At 33.5% G+C, this 26,903-nt stretch overlaps 1 protein-coding gene across 20 annotated transcripts in view; it reads right to left on the reverse strand.

Annotated features, from left to right (window-relative positions):
* The window catches only part of LOC105146433 (uncharacterized), a 175,391-nt gene that overhangs the window by 11,914 nt on the left and 136,574 nt on the right, over positions 1 to 26,903 (reverse strand). For 11 of the 20 annotated variants that reach the window (XM_087405391.1, XM_011056679.2, XM_087405395.1 and 8 more), the window contains 6 exons: positions 12,903 to 12,971; positions 6,718 to 6,774; positions 4,527 to 4,595; positions 3,544 to 3,733; positions 2,787 to 3,133; positions 367 to 549 (listed from right to left, as the gene is read on the reverse strand). In XM_087405391.1, the coding sequence (XP_087261517.1) occupies positions 367 to 549; positions 2,787 to 3,133; positions 3,544 to 3,733; positions 4,527 to 4,595; positions 6,718 to 6,774; positions 12,903 to 12,971 (915 nt within the window). The remainder of the gene's footprint in view (positions 1 to 366; positions 550 to 2,786; positions 3,134 to 3,543; positions 3,734 to 4,526; positions 4,596 to 6,717; positions 6,775 to 12,902; positions 12,972 to 26,903) is intronic. The other 9 variants (XM_087405392.1, XM_087405397.1, XM_087405396.1 and 6 more) reach the window with 3 other exon arrangements.

Genomic DNA, 26,903 nt, shown 5'->3' on the forward strand with positions numbered 1-26,903 from the left:
ATCACATACGGATAGGCAAACTAATTATTGCGTGATATTGATTACCACATGGTTTCACTCACAAATTGTAAAATCCATCTGATACCAATATCATGCAATCGGGAAGGAGCTACGGAATGAGAGAAAGTGCGCGAAATATGTTCTTATACGGTGTTAAATGAACGTTACATGCGTTGATAGAGTGTATTGTGAAGTAAATGAAAAACGTAATGGCGTAGAACACGAGAGAGAAAAGGAGAGAGTCCGACGAGAACAAGTGCTGCTAAACAAAACGAGAGAGAGAGGTAAAGGATCGACAATATTCATGACGAACAGAAACGGATCTCTCCCGGCTTTCTTGCAGGCTTCTGAGAGATCAGGACTCACCACTGGCAACCCGCTGAATCATGGGACGCCTAGTGTCGCTATCGGACTTATCATCGACGGCAAAGATGTCAGTTGTGGGGGGCAGAGAGAGGCTGGCTCTCTTATGCTTGGCAGGAGTTAAGGGGGGATCGGGGCTAGAATTCCAATTGAACACCTCGTACATGGACGAGGACATTCTCATATCTGCGAACAAACCATTCAACGCAACGCAAATATTAGGTGTTTCGCGAAAAGTCTTCTAAATAGGGCCGGGATAATGAGAAAAATAAGTCGGGAAAGCATAGGTATCAGCGTGAGTTAGATACAGTGCGAATCGCACACCCTGTTGCCTTCCCTTATTATTTTCCATACACCTCACTATGCAGAACCATCACCGGTAAGTCTAAATCATAAAAGGGACAGAAGTACAGAGAGGAAACGTAACCCCAACAATTAAAAATTATTTCCTGATATTTTAAGAAATCTATGTATCTTCCGTTTCCTTCCAGTGGTTACCAAAATGTTATTTCGTTAAAGAAAAAAAAGAGAATGTTTGGACAGAGAGGGAAGAATGTGTGGATGAAGATGTGATGTTTACAGAGTGAATACTATCCGAGCAATCTGTGTGTGCAGTGTAATATAATAGTAAAAATAAATGATATCGCGTAAAAAGCAAAACTTGCGATTTATATCGCGGGACTTCAAACGTTCTCAAGACTCGCTTGTGTAACCAATCTCAAGCTGAAAATACGTGAATTCGGCTGTCGTTTAAAGGAATATTGCCATAAGAGTGTACACAAAATAGGCTATAGAGAGTGTAAACCTGAAAGTAAAGAACCAAATATAAAAACTTATGCTATGGGCAAAATCGCGATACAGATTCTAATAGTGCTGGTACAATCGTTCTTTCATGCTTCGCGGTGTCGTCTTTGCAATTTCATACAATCACACGAAAACAATATTTTTTTTTATTTAAGAATTCAAAAAACGCAATTCAATTATTCAACCAATTTAATTTTACATAGAAGTAATTTAATCGCTTTAGTTATTAATTTCCATAATCATAATAATTCACATATTTTATTAAACACAATTATTTTTATTACTATTTACATTCCACATTATAATAATAGATACAACAATTTTACGCAGTGAACAAATTGAATTTTACAGCAAATATAAAATTTTATCTCCTGCGATGGAATCTTTTCTTACTTTGTAAATAGTAGTATCGATTATCACTAAGAAAAATATATCGTTATCAAAGGTATCGGAATCAAACCTGAAGTATAAGCCGCGAGTCGCTTTCTTTGTAACGTTTATTTGATTAGCTCTGAAAATCGACATGACATAGAAATATTTTAGAAGCGATGACGTGATTAAATGACACATTCCTCGTGAATCCGCGACAGAAAGAACGATTATAGGCTTGTACGACAAACATCAATCATCAATATATATGTCGGACGTTCGAGCAAATAGGGGTGGAGCAAGCAAATGGAAACGGGACGTGAATTCACCGATACGATTTATCCCTTCAGAACGTCAGATTTATCTCGCTTCAAAGAACAACTTTCACATCATTGCGAAAGACTTATAAAATACCGTCGTATATTTTATTACAAGATGACTTAACTGTCGTTAATCAGGTGCTTAATCTCAATCTTTCTCGTTATGCGATATAGCATGTATTAAGTATCCCGATCTGTATTTATACTCACATTGAAGTAAATCCGCTTCCGAGTCGCTCATCATGCGTGTTCGCATCAACGATTGTTGATTCGACGCCCGACTGAATTTTTTAGAGTAAATACTAATTTGCATTCTACCGGTGCACGGTGCAGAATAAATACCACGCGTGTATTATTTACCCGTCGTATCCGAGGAACGGAAAAGCCTTTAACGCTTTCAGCTGCTGCTGAGCTACTTCATATTACATATTTATGTTTTATGAGATATTTCTTATATATCACATTTCAATCTTCTCTCTGTGATAAATCACAGAATATTATTTACAAACAGTTGCCCGCACTTTAATATAAGAAAATTATACTGGGTTTTAGAAACATACGAGAGATTTATTTAATCAAAACTGAAATTGATCAATATTCGTGACGTAGATCAGAGAATAAAATTATCGTGCAAACATTGATTGAATCAAATTGCATTTTGTATATATATTGAGAAGAGAAACTATTCAGAAATATTCCAAATTCTTCGGAGTCTACCGGAGAATTCTCGATTGAGAATAGTTTATACAAAACAGAAACGAACAAATATGTAGAAAGTTTAACATCGCGCGCTGAAAGGGTTAATCGAATTTTCACGTGCGATGTGCAACTAACGTGCTCGCATCGCCTACTTGCCAATTGATATTTAGTGAACTTTGGTGAATTGACGTAATTCGATCGATCGATATTTGAAGAAACATATTGACTGACCTTCACCCGGTTTCCGGTCGAGTCCACCAGCGGAAGTAGCTCGTTTTTTGCTGCCATCCAGCTCCCTCTCGGAGGATCTCCTAGTGAGGGGCTGCGCAGCAGAAAACATCATGACATTGGTGGTAGAGGTGGCCCTGCGAGTACCCCAGAAGGTAGAGCCGCCGGTATCGGCGGGCTCCAGCATCCGCGGCGTGGAGCTGCCAAACGCGAAAACGATGTGCGACCTCTCATTCCTCTTCTTTGCCTCGATGCGTGCCTCCCTCTCCTGATTTTTACGGAGGATAGCCTCTCGTCTCTCTCGCTCTGCCTCGCATATCAGCCGTTTTCTCTCTTCGACTTGATTTCGTCTGTACAAAAAAAACGACAAAATATAAATGAATCTAATTTCAGACATAAAGTCTATTTTCTGTAGCTGAGCTAGTAGTATACATACAATTTTTTTGAAATTTAAAGTGAGATAGGTATATATTTGATATTTGGCGAACGCGAGAAAGAGAGTTCTAGTGCAATCTAGTGTAGGAAATAGACTTATAATTTCCGATGAAAGACTTATTTTTACAGATAAGAGACTAGATCATTTCCTATTTTACGTACAGATTACGTATTAATTCCTTTCAACCAAATATCAAGATACACGTAATTTAAGCGGAAAAGAATATACAAATTTGTTCTTTAAATTCTTGATCTAAAATCAACGAAATTATCAATTGGATCAATTGTAAAGTCCCTTAATTGCGGCATTTTTAAATCGACAAACCTGTCGTTATCACGCGATCTGAGTTCATCGATGCGTCTTCGTCGCTCTTCCTCGCGCTGTTCGCGGAAGCGTTGCGCGGCGAGAGCCTGCTGCCTAAGCTCCTCCAATTTCCGCTGCCGCTCCTCGTTCTGCCTCTCGCGGACGAGCTTCGCCCTGTCCAACTCCTTCGAGCTTCCCGTCGACTCCCGTCCTGCGAATCACGCGAAACAAAAATATTCAGTATCCGCTTGCTAATTCCAAAAATTACAAATATTTAGTTTGCGCTGACTGTTTTCCATCAACAAGTGAATTTGATTAGCGATCAACGCATCTTTTTTTTAGAATGTTATACAAAGAAGTTTTTAATCGCAGCTTCACTCAATTATACATTTAGTAATATAAATTTCAAGTTAAGCGGGTTTAAATACATTGAGATAATTTACAATCGAAATTTTAAAAGATTATTATAAGTCACAAATAAAAGTTTGCAAATGAAAATTAATATTCTTAAAATTTGAAACAATTCCCAAAGTAAAGGTAATATAAACATATCGTAAATAATATCAAATATCCAAATAATTAATTATTAAAAATAATGTATGTAAGACAAGTGTGTGTATATGTATATGTATAGGAATAATCAAAGGAATATGCTAATCTTATTCATTAAAAAAACAGATGGAGAATATATATATGTATATATAAAATACAATAAGATAGTAATAAAAATAGCTATTTACAAACGAAATATTTAATCAGAGAATACGGTAAAATACATGACGCGATTAGAGATAATATTCAACATAAATGAGTTTTTATTATTAGGTTAACGTATAGATACGCAAAATTAACATGAGTAATAACTGCCATCGTTATTCGTTGACTGATATGAATGTTAGCGTTAAAAGGCGTTATTATATCTTATTAATATTATCGAAAAAGAAAGAATTTACTGAGAAGAAAGAAGGAAATGGTCTGTACAATGCCCTTGAAAACGTTGATACCTTCATTGTCGTAAGGACGATCGCCATCGAGAGAGTCCTCGTCGTAGAGACTTCGCGGGCGCTTCACATCTGCCAAGAAGAAAGCGAGATATGTGCGTGTACACGTAAGATTCAAGTATTAATAAAACTACAGCACTTACGAATGAATGTATGAATGAATGAATGAATAAATGGTTATTAAGGTATGCTGTGTATAGTGATATGTGTACTCGCGCGGTTAAAATGAAAGATTTGCATGCATGTGAGTGCTCGTGTTAATGCAAAATTGTGGACAGATGTTGCAACGAAGAAAAGTAATGGATAAATCGTGATGATGTTAGTATCGATAGGTCCTAGTAACTTTGGTACATAAATATAAAATTTCATTAATGAAATAATTAGGAATTAAAAACTAAGGAGTATAAAATTCAAAATAATAGACCAGTTTTTTTAATGTTCATATCAAGAATAATTAAAACATTGTCTTTTTATGATTTCTCTTTGCTTAGTAAGCTTCTAAGTAAGGCTCCCTTAAAAATATCTCTATTTTATAAAATGACAACTCTCATTTTTTCTTTAAGCGATATTTTCATCCTGTAATCTTTGCGTCTGCCTTTTATAATTTCTTCGGAAAAGATAATCAGATTCTATAAGAAGAAGGTAATAATCTGCGTATAAATCTGCTCTTCAGATATACGTTTTATAAATACGATAAAAAAATGGGGTTATCATAAAATGTGAAAAGAAAATCTATTTTCATTGAATATTAAAAATGTAAGCCGCATTCGCTAAGAAGCTCTCAAGGCGAGTTGAAAATTGCGCAGTAGCGAAAAAAGTACGTCACATTTTACCAGCCCATTTTATTTACCATTAATAATCAAAATGAAAATTGTACAAAAAATATCATAATATTCAGTATTCTCTATTTAATACAAATCCTATTATTAAATTATTATATACAGTTCAGAAAGAAATTTTAATTAAGAAAATAACGTCAGGGTTTGTAAAAATATTTACTTTACTTGAAAAATAAACAATATTCACCTAACATTTTTAAGACATAGAGAACAAACATTTTTACAATGAATTCATATTTAATTTATTACATTTAAACAGCATTCACTCGCCGAATAAACAATATTTTGCGGTATTAATATACAGCGATAAATTTTTTATAATATCATTTATTAAATTTATAAACGTATCGGAAGATTAGTTTTCAAACTGAAAAGCGTTAACCATTATTCGAACACGCACTCCGTTACACAATTGTCAAATTACTGAACTCGTTAGTGTTGTTATTCATTGTAGGATGAATTCGATTTTTATATATTTTTCAAAATAGTACGTGCCGTCCAAAAAATAAAAACGTTTAACGTTGCATTGAGAAAAATTCTGATTGAAAATCAACGAACCAGAAGATTCTGATTATATCAGCCAGAGTTCTTGTTATCTTAAAATTATAATAGATTCAACAAGAAAATTGATGATTTATTTATTTTCAATCAGAATTCCAATTAATATAACCAGACTTTTTCATTGCAGTTTTGTTAAAAAATAGCCTAGCAAAAGCAATATCTTATAGGCTCAATAAACGCGAGTAGGAAATATTATGTTCTATAGCAATATTATATTCTGCGGCTTGTCGTTAAATAACATAATTCATATTCATATAAATTTATATGAATTTTTTTTCACATTCAGTGATGATATTGTTCAATTCTCATGCTTACAATTAGTTAAATTAGATCCTCGTAAATCGAGATGCAAATAAAATTCACATCAGGATTTGTCACACTCTTTGTCACATAAAATCGAATACCAACAGATATATTATACATTTTTAGTATTTACTTACAGATTTATTTAGCATTTTCTAGTTATAACACAGATATAAATTATCTCAATTTTAAAAATATGATATTAAAATTATCGCATTAGGATTAATCTTTTGTTAGCAACATCAAAATCATATGGAATCCCTTGGGTAATAAAACGAATGACGATATACATCACTTTTCACTTTATAAATTATCTCGAAAAATCAGAAGTGTCTCTGCGCACACAAATATGCAACGGGTTAGGATGCAATCTCGCTTTTAGATGTTCAACGCAATAAACATGGCGATTCTCTCAATGTTGCAAAGAGATAGGTACCACACACAAGTCACACAATCGTTATCGAAGTACGTTGAGCTCAACCCGAGCATACCTGTCAAAGAGAGAGAGTCGTCACCACCAATCTGGGCGAACCAGTGCATCGTTTGTTCTGCGGAAGATAAATTCGATGGTGTACACTTTCTCTGAGAGTTATAAAGTTCACGTGGTTCGTAATACTCTTCGCGCGATAACGTTACCACTACTGTCAGTGAAAAATATGTGTTTAATGATCAATGATATCAAAGTACATTGTTGTAGATAGCACCAGCTGATTCTAGTCAATATTGTTTACCTAATGATGACAGAGTGTCATATACGTTACATGATATTGCAATTTATTCGATCACATTACTTGTTAAATGATATTATTTTCTCTGATAAGAGTTGCTTAAAATTATACTATCTAATTATGCTGTGGCCTTTTGAAACTTCGCAATAAATAAATACTGTTAACTGTATCTGCGTAACGAAGTTATTCATTAAATCTCTATATTCGAAATTACATTTTCGTCGAGCGATGAGATATATTGATCGACACCTCGTTATCTCACCATGTTATTTATTGGTGCTAGTGAAGTCTTTCGCTTTGCATCCATACTGCATTAATCCGATGTATCACTTTCCCCTATGCTTATTAATTGCACTGCGGCTGGCTTATTTTCATCCTTCGCGGGCTGTTTTCGACAAGTGTCAACGGGAACGACCATCAAGCTGCCAATACTATTATCTACCACTGATTGCAAATACTGGATGAAAGGAAAGAGTGTAAAAACAAAGAAGAAGGAAACGTACCATCTACCGCTGATGATAATTAGACATGCCATCAGTAATACGGAACGTAGAATCGAACGGGAACGAGAAAAAGAAAAAAATGTCGAAGAACGCGAGAGATGAAATGCCGAAGACTACGGCGAATGATATGAAAAGAAGACATTTTGCGACGTCACGAATATCGAATTACGTCGCAACATGCAAAAGAGGGTTCTCTCCGATGAAATCAGCGCTTGGATTTTTCAAATAACATATGATAGTAATATAAGACTCGCTCTCCTTTTATCGAAGATAGGAAACTGTTGAGAGTCACTTGCACGTAAATATAATTTAGAAGACGAATTCGTATTGAATCATTAGGGAAATACTCGATATACTCGCTCAAGTTGAAGACGTTGAGTGAAGTGCTCTAAAAACAAAAAGGAAAAATAAAGAGCCGAGATATTCGCAAAAAATGAGCTGTATGAAAGTTTGATATCATCTTATCCATTTACTTAACTATTTATGAGAAAATCAATAGACTTTATATTGCAAAATTGTGAATTATTGAAGTATAATAACTTTTTATTACTCACATTTGTGCCATCGTGTCGTACTTTCGCCAATAAATTTTTTTGAAGATCGTTAAATATAAAAGAAATATCAAATGCTAAAATAATCAAATTCCTTGAGTTAAATAATATTTTTTTATTTCTAACTTCCATGTGTGTTCATAAAATGTAAATCAAACCATCATTTTTAAAGTTAGTTTCAAAGTAAACAACGTCTGCATAACATATGCACTTAGAATCAAATTTAGTATTTTTTAAAATTAAATTATTAAAGTCTAATATTTTAGTTAAATTAATGATGTATTGAAAAGAAGTAGTGGCGTATAAATTAAAATTGGGTATAAATAATAAGTTATGAATTCAAAAGTGTGTCTAAATATAAGTAAAACAATTTTCAATATTTCTCATATTTAATTAAGAATCAACATTTTATAATTGGATAAACAATGTTAATATAATACAAAATACTGCGGGTGTAACATACAATCGTAATTTTTACAGATAAAAAATGGAAAGAAAAAAAAATTCGCTACAAAAAGCGCGCACCAGATCTCTTCTCTTTCGTCTCCATTACCGTGATCAAAAAGATTTTTCTTGTTCGACTGTGGAAAACAAAGAAACTTCTAAAGAAGAGCGAAGGTAAAGATATTCGTTGGAACATTATTTTCGTAGATGCAAAATGTACTGTTTGATATTGCACGCAATCCGTAGAACTATTAATTTCCCTGAAAACGCACAATGCGTCTCGATCCATCCTCTGTCTGAAAGCTGTCCTCCACACAATATCGCCGTTAATTTACCCGTCTTTGATGAATGGAATGGAATAGCGCATGAAGAACAATGCGATCGCGTTTAATATATGGCGTTCCGGTTAATTTTGAGGGATTTTTTTGCCAAAAAAATACGTTTATCTTAGGGAAATGTTAAATCATATTTTATTCAAAATATTTGTCATCACTAGCTACAACTTTTTCTCACTTTTCTAGCAATAATTGGATTTCGCGATAAAAAAATGTTCGTCCTTCCCAGCAAGCAACCCTTCATCGAGCTACTTTTTTATGTCATCATATGTTTTGAAGTGCTGGTCAGCAAGGTTGTGCTGCATCGATCGAAATAAGTAATAATCCGAAGGAGCACAGTCTGATGAATACGCGGCATGTAGTAAAAGTTCCTTATACAGATTTCTTTAATAAGATTTAATACAACGTGCGAAGAATTAGAGTTAAATGAGAAATAGAAATGCTTAGAAACAGATTGCGAAGAAGCGTTAAAGTATTTTGTATAAACATTTTATTAGGTGTTGGAATTAATTCGTAGCGTTTTTAATGAAAGAATGTTATTTATTTCACATGAGCATTAAAAAATACATTAATGAAAGTACTTCCCATCACTTGTAAAACGCTACGAATTAATTCCAATACCTAATATATAAAATTTCGAAAATATAAACAAATTATAAATTCATACAATGAAGATATTTATTCTGCGGAATTGTTAGATTTTGACTTAGCAAGATCGTATAAAAACTGCTTTTTAATGAACTACAAAAAAATCAACTTAATACAATAAACTGCTCTCTAAATTTTATTCTATGGTAAGAATAATTTTGTAATAAAATAGGTATCTAAAAGTTTAATTATAGATGTAGATTTGTGAAAATAATTTTGTTAAAATAATTATGTAAGTCGCTCAAGCTAATCGTTAAAATATTTGCTGATTGTTACAAACTTTTTGTAACATTGCTCATTATGTTTGAGTGTTCTACATAATTATATTAATAAGCTAACATTTTCAGATTTGTATATATTTGAATTTTTAGATACTTTAGCAAAATTGTTCTTTCCGCACTGAAAAAAAAAAGATTGATTGCTGCAACAATTTAGACAGTAAAATATGGCATAGCATTTTTGTATGATTGTAACCATATAAAAATGCTATGCCATATTTTATTATATAGTATGCAGTATTTTAAGCAGACGATTCATTAAAATATCGATCTGACGAAAATATTTACAGCCATATATCCGTAATTTTGAGATGCAAGGATAGGTATAATGCGGTAACCGACACAATTTAACAAATGGGATAGTCGCAGCCTGTCGCCTGGAGGAATGCGCTCATTCGAACCGGTGGTTTATCTATCATGCAGCTGCAGTCATAACCTTCGTCTTGGAAGCTCAAACGCTGGAAAATCCACCAGTGGATACACATAGTGCTCTGTTAATCTCCCTTCGCTTGGAAGTGGGTCGGAAAACAATGGAATCCGTCGCTTCCATCTCTTGATGGAATCCGTCGCTTTTGTGTGGAGGTTGTCTTCCTAATTCTCTCCCTTTACTTCTTTCCACCTCCTCGGCTTTTCCTCTCAAATCCGCCATTCATTCATTTGACTGTTCTATCTCGCTAACCTTGCTCGAGTGGCGATGTAGAATGCGAATAGATATGCGCTAGTTGAAGTCACGCGAATGATCCATGAGGTGTTGCCACGTGGTATTCTTATCGATGATCGTGTTTTTCATGTCTGCTGAAGCGATAATTACGCGTCGAGTGACGCCTATAGATATTCATATATGAATTATGTCTCAGAAGGAATATATCATTGTAAAGATAAATCACCAATATCTCTTACTTGCAGATGGATAAATCGATATAAAAGAACGATATAAGAGAAATGTTAGAAAAATTTTTATTTTAAGCTATTCGTCTTTTATGATTTGTTGTTGATATTTAGTTTATACTGATATTTAATTTTTTAAATTACTAATTTCTAATTTATACAAAATAAATTGTAGTATACTTATTAAAATATATTTTTAGGAAATAAAATAAATTTTTGGAAAAACATATTTTTTTCGATGTGCGTAGAGTAATTTTATGTAGGTAAATTTTTAATGAAGGTCGTGGATAACGATCGAAATTGTTTTTATTTCTCACGTACGCTCTAGTATGCTAGTGTTTAATTTAACAAGCGAACGTGCTTCTTAAGCACAGACGATATTTATATTTCGAATTTAAAGCCTCGATAATTCTCTTTGTCTTTCAAGTTAAACAAACGTACTTTAAATATTGTGCAAGTGTTTCATTAATTTTTAAATAAACTAGAGAAAGTAACTCGGGGGAAAGACATACACGTGAATATTCCCCAGATAATATTTTCCCACTTTCTTCTTTTGTATTATTCTCATAAAATCCGTTATTAAAATAAAAGACGAATTAAACTTTCCATTAAACTTTCAACTGTACATAGTTAAGTATAAATTAATATGTTGTACGTGTGTGTAATAAATTATCTGGTGCGAGTTACACGTACGCACACATATTCGACATGGACCTTGTTAGTTATTTAATTATACCAGATGCTGAGATGTGTTTAATTATACAATCATATAATAAATTACGCATCGCGTCCCTTGTTTCGAATTACATTTTTATGCATTACTACGCGCGCGATTTTTCCATGAAGGATTTATTAATAATTTCATGGGCGCTTTTCACAATTGATTAAACTAACGCAACAGTGCCTTCCCACAAAAGCGCGAATTGCATTTGAAGCGTTATTAAATCCTCTTAACTGTTCCGCAGGTTGAACTAGGAGAATTGCATTTGTTATCTACCACGACTCAGAGATCGTACTTCGGATTCATCATGACTCGATAGTTCTACCACAGATTGGAAAGCAGTTATGTGGTTTCCCGCGCTAGATTAATATCGTTATCGACAGTGGAATATCTCGGATGCAGCAACCTATATTCTTAAGAGAGAATTCGACAAGGATTTTGAATTTACACGGAAAGAACGATTTGGTTGAAGTATCTAAAAATTTAGCTAGAAAATAATATTAAAATAAATTTAACTGAATCATTATATTTAATGTAAGAAACTTAAGCACGATGAACAATACTGTAAAAAATTTAGACAACCAGACCGTTTTACATAATTATTTTGATAGACCAAAAAATTATTTACGAATCTATATTTAGCTAATTTTTTAAATATTTCGGCATACAAAATCATTCTTTCCACGTACGCAAAATATTTGGCAAATTCTTCTCTATTATTCTTGTGTAATTTTATAAAACAGTTTTAATCATTTTTTAAATGAATGAATTGAGGAATTTCATGAAGATTGTTTGATGTTATTACTATTCAAATTAACATAATTAAAATGTAGCGTTTATATATATATATATGTATGTGTGTATATATATATATATATATATATATATATATATCCACTGATAGATATGTAGAAAATCTAACTAATTGTAAGTGAACACTTTGAGCAATTCGATCGTATCTCTTTATGTTTTGAAAGTACATGTTCAAAATGTCAAATGTCTCAAGTTCTAATAAAAACTGATCTGTATATATATTTGTATGTACATACGTCTGTGTCACTATTTATATTACAAATAAATGATCAAGCTGTGCTTTCAAGCATCACAGAAATGTCAGGAGGTACGAAGTGCGATATTAAAAAGTGCACCGCGTTCAAATCCGCCGTGTAAATGTCAAAAAGCCACCGTGAGAGTATCACATCGAACATCACACGAGGTAATAAAAAGTTCTCAAGCCAGCGCTTTAGAGTTTCGAAAATCAGTCAGGTTACATTACATAAGATAGACAAGAAAAAAAAAGAGAAAAGATTAAATTAAATTTTAAAGCACAAAAAAAACACCGCATTATATCATTTTCATAACAAAGCTATTTCTTTAACATAATTTTATCCGGAAATTAAAAAAATTACGAATTGATTAAGTTAGAGCTTTTATTTATGCTTGTTGCTAAGAATAGCAAATCATTTAATTGTTTATTTTGAGATACAATGTGGCGATCCTTTCGGCTCGATAAACTATAGTATTCTATTACAACAAACGAAAATGTCTTAAATGCAATTAGTTGTGTTCGTAGAACTTACCCTTCGTGAGAGAGTGGCGATTGTGTGCAGAACTGGACCTTTGGTTAGTTTCCTCAGGAGCGGCTCCAGCTGCAAAATAAATTGTTCCACATAAAACAATTCACTCCACTGTACCGAAGTTAGTTATTGAATATGCGAGCGTGTTATGGCAGTGAATAAAAATTTAATTAAAAGCGGTAGTCGTCTGGCGACATACGGTTTCGAATGCTTCGAACACCTTGCGTCGCGCCGGTATTAGTATTTTAGTAGCTGTCATCATTCCTTGCAGTGAAACTGGTGTCATGGAAGGCAGAGAGCAGGGGATTTAATTAAAGTTTCTGTTTTGGATTATATTATCTAAATTCATTATCTGATTTTAGTTTAGGATTATTAAGCGCATTTTAGACGTTCTATAATTTACGTCAGAATTCAAGATAGAATTTTATTTATAATTTTATATGTATGAGGTACATTCTATTGTATTATAATATACATATGAATTATAGATTGTTAGTTGCTATAATCAATTAAATTATGATGTAGAAAATTCATAAATTTGCAATTAGTTTCGCAATACCTCAATATTCAAAATTAGATATTATGTGAAAGTTAAGCAAATATTATAAAAGACAGATTTTCGAGAAATACGTCTATTATTAAACGAGAATTTTTTAATCGCAAATAAAACCGAGATATTGACAGTGAATGAAGCGAGACATCCACACGCACCATAAAGAAATTGTATTATATGTTAATGAGTATCGAATTGTGCATTGCATGTAGGTAAGAGTTAGGCGCAATGACAAGGAGATGCGTATCTGGTGCACAACATGTATAGGGTAGATGCGGTAGTTGAACTTCGACATTTCGCAGAGAGGGTCTTTTCCTTCCATTACGTAGAGACATTCACCGACTAAATTGGGTGGAACTTGGACGCGCTAGTCTAGAAAAGGTTCGATATGCAGGCTCATATCCTCCGAATGAAGCATATATTTCCAGCGCATCTAATTTACTTCGAGATTCGATAGATAAAATTACACTTCATTACTTCTTTTTACCTCAAATGTTAAAATCACCAGATTTAAATTTCTAAACTTCTTAAAAACGTGCTAATAGAGAATAATTTTTTGAAATTAATGTAGCAAAAGAGACACATTATTATTTTTAGCTTAATATAGGAACGATTTATCGACAATTTAAAAAAAAACTAAATTACCTCCTGCATAAGAAACGACGGAAAAGAGTACTTAGGTTCTAATTCCAACCGCAAGATAAGATTTTAAGTGAGAGCATAGAGAGAGAGTAGGAAGAGACTAATCTGAGTCGACGGTGAATCTCGCTTCCTATAGCAGGTGTGCTGTACTTTAAAGTATCGGGCGGTGGATAATGACGCGGAACGACGGATGAGGACGCTAACGATGATAACGCGAGACGTTTATGGCGAGGAGAAAGCATTTTATCGCACGTCGTCAGAGTTTACCATCGATAGTCGCTCTTACGAGGACAGCTCTCCAAATTCTCGCTAAATTCGCGCTATTAAGACGTCGCTGTCTACAGATAATGAGAACGGAGAGGGTAAGACGCCGATGAACGTCGAGATAAAATCTCCGATACAACGCGCATCGCGAAAGGAAACATAAGACACGGGACGAAAAGCCGAAGTGAATCTTTTGTGATTTAAAGATGCCGGAGGTGTACTCGGGAAAGCATTGTCACGATTTGTCAGAATTAGGAGTCTCGCTATGAAAGAAGAATCCGGCTCGCTTAACAATGTTATCTAATGTGTTTTTCTCATATAAAATACAATAACCATCGTTTTACGTTGACTTTTTGAAGATGCAGTCAGTTATAATATTTGCATTACTGTTAATCATACTAGAGAATACAAAAATATTTTTGCATTATTTTAGAATATTTAACTATTACTTTTCCCGGATTAAGAATGAGAAATAAAATATGAATGATAGAATTAAACAATTCAAAAGTAACAGAAGGTCCTAATGCGTCAATCTTTTATTAAAAATATTGCACGGATTTAGTAATATCAAGTTATTACAAACTAATGATCGCTTATTGTAACACAATTGAAATATCTGCGTAATGAATCTAAGAAATGATATATGTATAAATCGTGCAATAAAATCTATTCGTCGAAGAATATTAAAAATGTAATAATGATTTTACTTATTTCGTAATATGTGTTAATATTTAAACTTAGACGGTTGGCGCGCAGTGTTAATTTTCATGGGCGATCATGTTCACGCATCATGTTCACGCATCATGTTCACGCAATCATTTGCATATTGAGGCTCGTACAAATAGTTAGTCACACCATTTTGGGTGTTCTTCACATTTTTTTTTTGAATGCAATGGAGACAAGTGTTAGATAATATGAAACGTTACATATACTTTATAAATGCTCACAGTATATGCAGATTATTAGCTTGCGGTTAGCTTCATAAATGGATCGAGATGACAATCATGTATTACGGAACAGATGTTTCATATAGTCATGTATGTTCGTATAGTTTGGAATCAAAATGCGACAGAAAACAAGATTTATAATTATTTCGCAATAATTACGAACGAAACGTATTTTTATTTAACATAAAATTTTTCTTTCGAGTGCGTAGAAGTCTCGATTATACTTCGGACGGTATTACACGAGTAAAAAAGCAATGTTAATAAATACCCTTATTCCAAATGACGTAATTCATACGATTCCTATTTTCAAAATTAACGCATTTTGTATGTAGTTATTAATTTAATTAATTTTTCGTGCATCTTTCCTAATGCGATAAAAAATTGAGCGTAACTTTGAAATGGAATTATTTATCGGTAATAAAAAGAATCTTTCTTTTTCTTTAAGCATTCGATTGATTCTAATCATATCTTACAGATATCACAATAAAAAATTCAACTCTTCTATCTGCTCTGTATTTATTTCGCAGTGGTGACGAATTAACGTGTGTTTGATACTCATTTTTAAAAGTTAACCGATTACTGTAGTAATATAGATAATTCAGATAATTATATATTACATTTTCTAGATGATATCTTTCCTCTCACGGATACGACGTAGTGGAAGGGCTCAGTATCCCAAGGATATAAAAAAAAAAACGATTTTTCTAAAGTATCTAAAAATTTTTAACTCTGAATTATATATCTAGCTAAATTTTTAAAATATTTGAATAAAATCGTTTTCATGTAAAAAATCCAACGACGGGGAAACTAACGTACCGTCGTCGTCGATTTAATTGAAAATGAACAAATCGCAGTCGGTTCATCCGCGTTGCGCGTTTGTGTGTATGTGTGCGTGCTTCGAGAGTGCCATTGAAATTATCATACTAATGAACTTTTCACAAAACCCATTCGATAGAGTTGTAATTCGACGATGGTGTCATATCTTCGATGTATAGTAAGTGGAACTCTCTTATTGAGACGCTGTATAAGGTGTTCCATGGTCACTGTAACTCTCACGTCAAGTGCTCCGGGCACGAAGTGATGCCGTGTAATATCACGCACTCCGCAATGGTGCAGTTTGGCAATTACTGTTGCTGTTAATTGAGGACACGCTCTGTCTGTCGGCAAACGGTTCGGTCCTTAGCGGGGCTCTTTAAGAAGTGATCGATTGGTTCGGATTCGATTCTGGGATGCCCAAAAAGGAGTTGTATTACTCTGATCAGAGCGCTCATTTCTCTGCCTTTATCTATTAACGTCTCAATGTGTTTAATCTGACTTGGCCAGAGCCTAACTGGTTAATTTTTTGCTCATGACAAAGGCTGGATCTCATTTCTTAGATTGTCTAGATTGTCAGACTCGGCAATGGATACCAACTTTTCTCTTATTAGAGGCGCTCGTCACGTCTACCAGCCTCTTCGAATTGCTGGTGGTACTGCATCACTTGTGTCTCACTAGAAGTAGTAGTTAGAGAGTATACTTGAATCAATTAAACGTGATTTTTTGCGTAAACTAAAGATGACAGAGTCGATACGATCGATTTCGTTTTTTTTCATGTGAGACTTAATCCTTGTACAGCATTCATCGAGTGTTTCGCATATAATCGTCGACGTGTGCTGTTAATGCCACCGACCGAAATGGAAATTCTATCATGAATTTGGTAAATGTAAAATACCGCAGAATTTTATAATTCAAAAACTATTCATTTATTAAGCCTTATGTCTATGACATTTTTTGTCTATCATGTTATAAGCTGTATTGTATACCTACATATATGTGTACTTATTAACTCATTTCATCTAGATCCAATTTTTCATATAATAATTAGTGTGAGCTCTTTCTCGATTTTTAATAAATCGATAAAAAATTGAGCACAACATTTAGGAAAAGAGTGGAGCAATAATGCATGAGATTTATTTTAAAGATTGTATCTAAAGTGAATATTAAATAAGTTATTTTATTAAATCTCATAAAATATTTTACGTGCGAATGCAAGTGAAGAACATCAGTATTAGAAAGATTTTTAGAGTCTCGGTCGAAGTTTTCTAACATTTTTACGTTTCTCTCAATGCTGTTTTCCTAAGGGATTAACTCGATGTTGGAGCGAGGCGAATGAATCGAAATCGCGTTTACTGCGTCACTGAGAGTACGAATGAAGTCTTGGGCAAATTTAGACACACTTGAAACTACAACGAGAATACGAATCGGGATAAAAGGAAATGGCCTCACGGGAATAAACGTGAGTACGCGAGTTCTTGCATCTATACAAACGGCTAAGTTGAACAACATACGCTACATAATCTCGCGATTTGTCGGTTGTGTCGACACAAGAATCACGAATAAATTATATCGCTACCTGACTACGTCTGGCAACGATAATCTATGTAACTTATGGCAAGAAACTATGTTTTCAGTTAACGAAGGTTTAAGAATTTTATTCAACTCTAAAAAATGATAGCATACAAAAAACTACTTTAAATTTCTGAAATGTTTTTCCTAAAATTTTAATTATTATTTAATATTAAAATAGCTTTCAATATTATTTTTAAATTCATAAAAGAGATTGATGTGAAGATATATAATTTTGTTTGTTTTTTGTATAAAAGATTCATTGTTGCATATTTCTGTGATAAATTAATTGTTTTCTCTATTTGTTGTTCGGAAAAATTTTTTAAAATTCAAAATTTTTGAGCATGTGAAAACATTTAGTGAATATCATGAATTTGAGCCCGGAATTCAGCATCTCAATTTTTAAATGGAGTCTTTTGTATTCCCGGATGAACTCAGCTTGCCCGGAGGTACTTTTCTGGATGTGCAACAATTCTTATCGTGTCTCGCAAGTTACTCTCTCTATATCGTTACATAGGGGAAAAAGTGCGCTCACCAGCAGTCATAAATTTTCAGGCATTCTCATGCAAACTAATGTTGAAAAACTAATGGAACGGTATGTGTGAAAAAATTCAGAAGAAGTAAAGCAGAAGATTTAAATCCTTTTGGATAGAATAAATTTCATTAGTTTTAAAAGTCCTTTTCTGTACAATTAGATAGTTTTTTTTGGATTTGTATGCAGAGAAGAAGCTATACGCGGATATACACGGTAAAACACGTGAAAAAAATTTTTATTTCTAACAGCGTTATAACTAAGCAGTGTTACGTGAACAGTGATCAGGAAACTCGGTTTCTTACGTTACATAAGAAATTCACGTATAGGCAATAGAACCGATTTGCATAAATCTCTGACGAGGACCGTATTGTGTTAATATATTGCGAACGAGAGCAAGAATGTCAGCTTATGACACAATTAATTTTTATTACCTCCCTTCCGCGTGATATAGCCGGATTCATTTGTAGGTCATTAGCAAGAACCGGTGATTATCTCGTCGTGTTGCGTACACTCGAATGCACTTCAAGGTCCCAGGAGCAAATATCAGCAGCCGTTTAACTAGTTGGCAAATACACGCTAACGCATTTAGTACGACGATCGTCGGTGATTCGGAATTGCGTCATGTGTACTTACATACATGCACACACGCATACACACACACACACACACACACACACACACACACACACACACACACACACACACACACAAAATGATTAATGGAAATGCAAATCTACATCGAAAGCTTTCAGGCTGGTTTTTTAATATTCGGCAATTTATGAATGAAATAGCATCCGATGCATCATTTGATTTATAATCCATAAAAAATTGGTGAAGAATTTTTTTGTTAAATTACGTCTTATATATGGAAAGAATAATTGTGAATATCTAAAAATTTAGCTACAGATTTAAAAATAATTTTGTTAGCTTAAATTAAAATAATTACGTAGAAATCTCAAGCATAAATGATCAATGCTGCAAAAAATTTTGATATTCTAGGCTACAGTTAAGCGTATTACATAACTAACATAAAAATGTTATTAAGCATCAAGATCCACCTTGTGATTGAATGTAGTCCTTTTCGCTCATTTGAACATTTCTCGTTTAGTTTTCCTTAATACTGTCCTAATTATTTTGATGATACAACAAAATTATTTTCAGATTTGTATTTAGCTAAATTTTAGCAAAACTATCATTTCTGTCCACATAAATATCAAACAACTCTAAACAAACGTAAATTCGAAATAGTCCTAGTATTATATTATTTAGATTTTATAATCACGCAAAATAATGTAAAAATAATGTCAGACTTTTCTCGATGTTACGAGCATTATGATCGATCTTATTTGACAAGATTCATAATTTTATTGTTAAATTGTTTCGATAAGATTAAATTTAAATAGCGTAATTTAAGTGTAATATTCTTTTTTCTTCAAAGTAGCAACAATATCACATCAATTTATGTATAATCGGAGATATCGTGTATCGAGACAACGTAATGAATTTGTATTGGCTGGTTTATGGCTTCAAGAAAGTTAATTGCTATTACATGCCGACGAAGAAATAGCAGGTGTTCGTTCTTTAAAGTGCGCCAATGACACGACGTTCTACCGTATTTTGAAAAGGCGCTTAAATTGCTGCAGCGCAATCCTTGAGAGAGCAATGCGTATCTTGATCGGACAATGAGAACCACCGTCCTTCGTGTAGCAATTAAATAATCGATCGATTGAATCGTTAATTGCAATGTTCTGGTTTCACACTTTTCGCGAATATAAGGGTGTTAAGATAAAAACACATATTTTATTCATGTCCCAATAAATTTTCAGGATCACATTATTAAAATAAAAAAAAAATTTACATTTGCAAGAAATATAGTTCAAGTTTTTATCGAATATGCTATGTCAGGTAAATTAAATTTTGTAATACTTAATTCAAACGAGTCAAAAGTACATGCAATTACATTATGTTTTCATACATTAAAATTAAAGTTTATTAAAACGTTAAAATTGAATTCAATAAAAGTAATAGTTTCGTTATGTTAATATTGGTATTTCCGCGAGTAATTTTTATTTAAAGTAGCCTTATCACAGGAAATCTCGTTTCCATGAGACTAAGTGCATTGTTTCTAAATAGGAAAGAAGGTTGCGATGTATTTGCAAGAAGCCAATGAGGAAGCCTAACATCAATCGTTCTCCTCCCTCGTCAAAGCAACACAGTGAGCTTTAAAAGAACGAAGTTGCCATGAGGAAGAAAGGGAGAACAGTGATGGACGAGAAGGAGGCGATGGGCTATCAAGCAATATATTAATTTAACGGCTGGGTTAGTCTAGCAGAAGAATAAGGCAACCTATTAGATCTGCGGGAAGAAAATAAGTTCCCGAAAAACCAAAACTTTAATCACTCGCGAATTCTCTGGCAATGTTAATACTGCAATAATCGTCCTAAAATAATACAATTCGCAGAAAAGCACATTAAATTTTCTTAAAATGTCAAGGAAATTTTGACATTTTCGTGAAATCGTAAAATGAAATAGAATGAAAAAGAGATGGTTTACTATTAAAACTGTGAAGTAAATGCTTTCGAGTGTCATAAAGTTTACAGGATAGGAATTTTGCATTGAACGGTATTATTGGAATAACTTTTACGACAATTTCAAAGAAATGCATGTTTGCACAACGATTCGCGTTTATGGCGGCGACGAACATAAACGCGAACTAGTCTTCCTCGGTTATATGATCGTTTAATCAGATCGTTACTCGTTATGACATCCCGTGTATAACGAAGAGACACATCTATTATTTGGCATGAATGTCGCAAATATTTTATCTGTAATATATATGTATATGTCCGCCACTGCAGCACTGTTGTGTCGTGATAAATGCAATCGTAAAAGTATGGGGTTATCTCTAGAAAAACAAGAAAAGAAGCTATACGCCCTCGCAATCTTTCTTATATACTGATGAGAAAAAATCCGTCTGTTTCTGACCTGTTTTAGATTGAAATTTCATTGCGGTTTGCTTTCGAGTGGAAATTCGTATTTAAATTGCACTACTTTCTCCCGCATATTAAAATTTCATAAGAGTTCCTTGAAATAAATGTTAAGATATTCGTTTCACTATCGCATTGTATAATTAGATATTTAATTCATATTACTGTCTTTCTCTTTTGACGAATCGTTTAACTCATAACAACTTTGAAGTTTCGAATGCAACGCTGAATCTAAAAAGACAGCACATCTGCAAAACTGACATTTATCCATGCTGAAAATGTCAGAGACAAATGTCTACAGTGATAAATGATCCACATGATCAGACACGTCGAGTTACGCCGAGGCACAATTTTCAGCGCCGACTTTCAGGCAACGTCTGTATCGTTCTTTTTTTCATTGTTCGTGCTAATTTATTTTCTCGCGCGTATTTGATTTCCACTTGACTGTATGCAGCAGTTTCACCGACTTATCATCAATTTCGCGGAAATGGACGCTACTTCAAACCTTTCGCTTTCAATCTCGAGATTATCTGACATTTAAAAAACGTGAAATGCGCAAAATAAAACGTTATAATATTATTTAATCTCTTTCCTAGTAAACTTTTATACTGAACAAGGATGAAAAGATCTATTTCACAATGAAAAAGAAAAATATGCAAATACTAAAAACACAAAATACAAAGCTGTAGATAAACAAGGAAATGTTGGTAGAACTCTACCAATTTGTGTATATTATTTGAGTTTAATCATGGTGAGTACTTTGCGCGTCGCGTCATGATTTGAAACATTGCAATAAAGTATTTATACGTAAGTACATCATCAGAATATACACATATGATTTATTTATCGGAATCTAAAACATTGGGCTTTCTATGTAATTTAAAGATTAAAAAAAAAACGTTACTTTCCTTAATAAAATACATCCCATCGGGAATCAACCGAAAGCAGGCGGATGAAGAATAGAAAGAAATGTACATATGTATTGCATGTGTTTCGGAATAATAATCGAAGGCCTAGACGTTAGCGTGTCCTGAATAAAATAATGGCAGTGCACTAAAGTTTTAATCATTTTAATCCACGCGTAATTAAATAAAGTACGCGATAAATGATAATTTTTACGTAAAAGTGAGATAAACGGATAACTCCAAGTGATATAAAACACAAAAGTTATATATACATTTTTTCTTTAGTTGCATATATAAATAAACAAATTTTATTTAGTTATATATATATATATAATTAAATAAATTTTGTTTTTATTGCTTATTCGTTTAAATGATGTGAATGCGTGATTGCATTCCGGAAATTAAATTTGCTCGAAAAGCCAAGACAATTAGGCATCACTAAACGGACAATGACATATTTTCTGATAAGAATATTCTATCAAATCTTCCAAGGTAACAAAGACGCCACAATAATTGACATGACAGATTAATTGTCCTAGCTGATGTCTACGGAATGCAATTACAGTCAAGTATCAATTGCACTAAATCGCCTTAATTTTCTGACCGTCCACTGACGTACAGCGTTGACGTTTCGCATGCGGAGAGACACAGCTGATTCGATTCAGAACTCTCGCTTGGGCGTTTGATATGGATTCATTTGCATCCGTGGAACCACCTCACGAAATTACGTGTGCTCTTTCCTACGTGGGTGTGGGTCGACTGAATGGTTACCAAATTACTGTATAAGCCCAGATGCATAGGCATGTATTATGTATACAAAAAATCCAACAATTGCTTAAAATTCAATAGGCACTTCACAGAGATTTGAAATTGCAAGAGATACACGTTATCTCTCGAAATACATAATCGATAAATAATACAGTAATATGTTCGATGCAGGCAAAGACGAAAGCTCATTCAAGTATACAATATCTATTGCACCGAGAATGATTTCACATGCGGATATAAAGCAGCATTGCGAGTCGTAAAACTAAAAGGGAAAAACGCGAAAAAATATGTGCGTATCGAGCAAAACAAAGGCAGGCTTATCCGAGCCGACAATTCAGACCTCGGCGCTCGTTTCCATTTCCTATTTCGCGCTGCTGTTCGACGATGCAGGAAATCGGCCGTCGTATATACATTCGTCATGTCGGAAAATATAAAACACCGAGAATGGCCGCGAGAATTTCAAAGCGAGGGAGCGATTACCGTTTTGTGTTCATCGACACAAAAAAAGCTGAGAGCAACTTTATGCAGGAAATTTAATTAAGAGTTTAAGATTAAGATTGTTCCAAGTGTCGCTTTTCGTACTTTACAGAGCGTATATTTGACCCATATGAGTGTGCATCTTAGCGTAGGAGAGAATGGGGGAATTGTGAACGAGATAAACGTAAATTATGGCAGTGGTAATTCCTATAAGAGGAGAGTAATCTCTCTTTTCTTACATTTCTTAGATTCAGTGATCATTTAATATGCATTTAGTGCCGCATTGTAATCGGTTAAAATAAATATCATACATATTCTCGATAATGTAAGAGAGAATGGAGGAATTGCAAATATCTAAGAAAAAAGCTAAATATAACCGTTCATTATTTATCAATTATAGAAGATTTTATTTAAAGGATATCGATTTTAAACTACAATTAATTGAGATTTATATATCATTAATATAAATAATTTTAAAAATAAATAAAACAGATTTGACATTGTCCTACGTGACGGCGGATTTTCCGAACAAGAGTTTTATTTTTGTTTAAAAAAATTATAGTTTATATTGATAATAAATGAATTAATATAGTTTAAAGTCAAAAATATAACGAGCATTTTTTAAAATAAAGATTTCTATTAATTGATAATCATCGGTTTTATTTAATTTTTCTTTAGGTGTTCCAATTTCCTCATTTTCTCCTTTATACATTATATATTCTTTAAAAAGACGCAAAAGTGTGTGCGTGATTACATTTCCGTGTAAAACATAATTGCGTTCTTGCAAAGATGTAAAATGTAAAATGTATCTAAAGCAGAAATCCTTACTTTACTCTTTTCCACTGCGTTTTTTACTGTTTCTTGATTTGTCGTTACTTTAGTAAATAGTACAGAGAATACTGTAGCAGAGTTTATTTAAGTATACTTTACGTTTTCTGCTTCTAAATGTCGGAATGAATAAATATCGATTCCTACGCTACGCAAGCACGTGTTTTTTGGCCGTCTCGCCGAATCCAATTCTGGAATGACATTTAGAGGGAACGAGATATATACTTTGTATTCTAGTGCGAAGGAAAACCACTTTCTGTCAACGTACGCCACGTGCGTGGTAATATCGCTCGGAACATTTCTTTAAACGAGCCGAAAGTTTCGGCAAGAGGTGTAGGTGGGAAAAATAAAGTTCCGGATATGAAGGAAAGATCTTTGGCGCACCTGGCTACCGCATATTCTGGCACGGTATATCAGCAGTAAGTGTCGTGGAGGTAAACCTCTCGTATGTATGAAAAGTGCAGCTAGTATGCTAACAACAACTATTTCTTCATGCGGTAACTGAAAGCTCTAGAGATATAGTAGACAAATTTTGAAGATTAAGCGAATTTCTCTCAGAGAAGTAAATAAATAAACCAAAAGCAAGGATAATGCGATGATGCACGGAAAGAATAGTTCTGCTGAAGTACCTAAAAATTTATTACAGCTAAATACAGATCTGAAAATAATTTTGTTGGACCATCAAAATAATTATGTAGAAAGTTCAAACTGGTGGCTGGAATGTCAAAATTTTTTGCAATATAGTGCTCGTTATGCTTGAATTTTTACGTAATTAATGAGATGATATCCAACAAAATTATTTTCAGATCTGTATCTAGGTAAATTTCTAATTATTTCAAATCATATTTTTCAGTATGCAATTTAAAAAAGAAGAAAAGGTTACAGGTTTAATAAAAAATGTATCGAGCAAATGAACTAGAGAGGTATTAAATTAACAAAAGTTTCTCACAAATAAAATTTTCGTTCTTTGAAAAAAAAAAATTATTCTCGATTCATATATTGTTGGAAATCTTCGCTGAATGGGAATAGACTATTTGCAGTGTCAGTCGAATTTCTTTCGGGCTAGATGCCTGATTAGTCTTAGTAGATCTGTCGAATCGCATTTATACATTTACGTAGCGGTTAGATCGAAGGAGATAAAAATCGTGATATCTTTATCTAAAGGAATCTTGAGGAGAGAAAAGAATGTTGAATGAGGTCCGATCGCTCGTATTCTAACTCACAAAAATAGCTTGCATCTTCTTCCGTCAGTTCCTTCAGAGGAAAGATCTCATTTTATCTTCTTTTGTGGCGGATTTCAATTGGCAAGCCGTTGCCGCAGGGACTTCTTTCTTCCGGCGATATCGCGGAGGCAAGATGGACCGAAACAGGACGGGGGCGCAAATTAGGTCACTCTATTAAAAGAGTAATAAAAAGCTGAAGGTCTTTCTTCAACCAATATATTAGCAGTTGCGTGTATTTCCAGGAATTCAACTAATCACATAGTTGTTTTTTAATGAGGCTACTCTAGATAATTGGTAGTACAGGGAATTGTAAAATATAAAAGAGAGTGATGAAAATATAAATTATTACGTAAGAAAGAAAATATCTAATAAAGCAAATACATTAAAAATGATTTGTATTTTGCGTCTAAGAAAGTACAAAAAAAAAAACGATTTTGCTAAAGTATTAAAAAATTTAACTGGATATAGATTTGAAAATAATTTTGTTGGACCAAATAATTATGTAGGACGCCGAAATATAACGAGCACTGCTGCTAAAGTTTTGATTCTAGCAATCAGTTTCAACGTCCGTTTCCTATATAATAATTTTAATGGTCCAATAAAATTATTTCCACATTACCTGTATCTAGCTAAACTTTTAGATACTTTAGCAAAACCGTGTGACATTTAAAAGTATGTCGATTAATTTAAAATTATACAGTAACTCGATGAAATTAATCACCATTACGAGCAAAAGAATGAATAATTAAAAACTATTTTTTTTTATTAGAAATTCATATTTATCATAGAAAATGCTGCTGGCAAAAGGGTCGTTCATCACAAAGACGTGAGAATTCTATTTCCGCTATTTCTCAGAACGCCAACAGGAACGAATGTCGACTCCCAGTCGACTTTTTCACGCCAGACCTCAATCCATCGCAATCGAGCTCGTTTATCACGTGAGCGAGAGTTCTACTGGCTGCCGTCGAACAATCGGAAAATTTGTCGGGTCATTAGCATCCGCGATCAGATCTCGAACGCTACGACGATCCGTTGCACCGAGCATTACGCCATGCCGTTTGCTGTCTGCACCATCTGATTAATGGCCAAAGTCGATCGTCAATTCATTCTACTCATTTTCCTCCGGGAAAATCGCCTACGCTTTCGAGTTATTGATATTCAACGTGAAAACAATTCAACCTCTCGGATCCTCTTCCATATTGATGTGACGCGGACATCCAAGCCGATATTATTAATATTGTCGATTGTTATATTATATATATAATCTATGCATATATATCATTATAGTCTATGGCATTACGATGACATTTCTTGGGTTGAAGATGATCAAATGTCATTGAAATAGAATGGTATTACTTTTTTCTATTTTATTAGCCTGACATTTTACGGTTTATAGTTCTCAGCCTTTTTCACACCCTCTTCAATTACGAGATTAGAATCACGCTTTAAATAAACGATTCATTTGATATTTGGAACGATAGATGCTACTA

The sequence above is a fragment of the Acromyrmex echinatior genome, chromosome 4, assembly GCF_024713525.1.
Source record: "Acromyrmex echinatior isolate Ae372 chromosome 4, ASM2471352v2, whole genome shotgun sequence".
Classification (NCBI taxonomy): Eukaryota; Metazoa; Arthropoda; class Insecta; order Hymenoptera; family Formicidae; genus Acromyrmex; species Acromyrmex echinatior.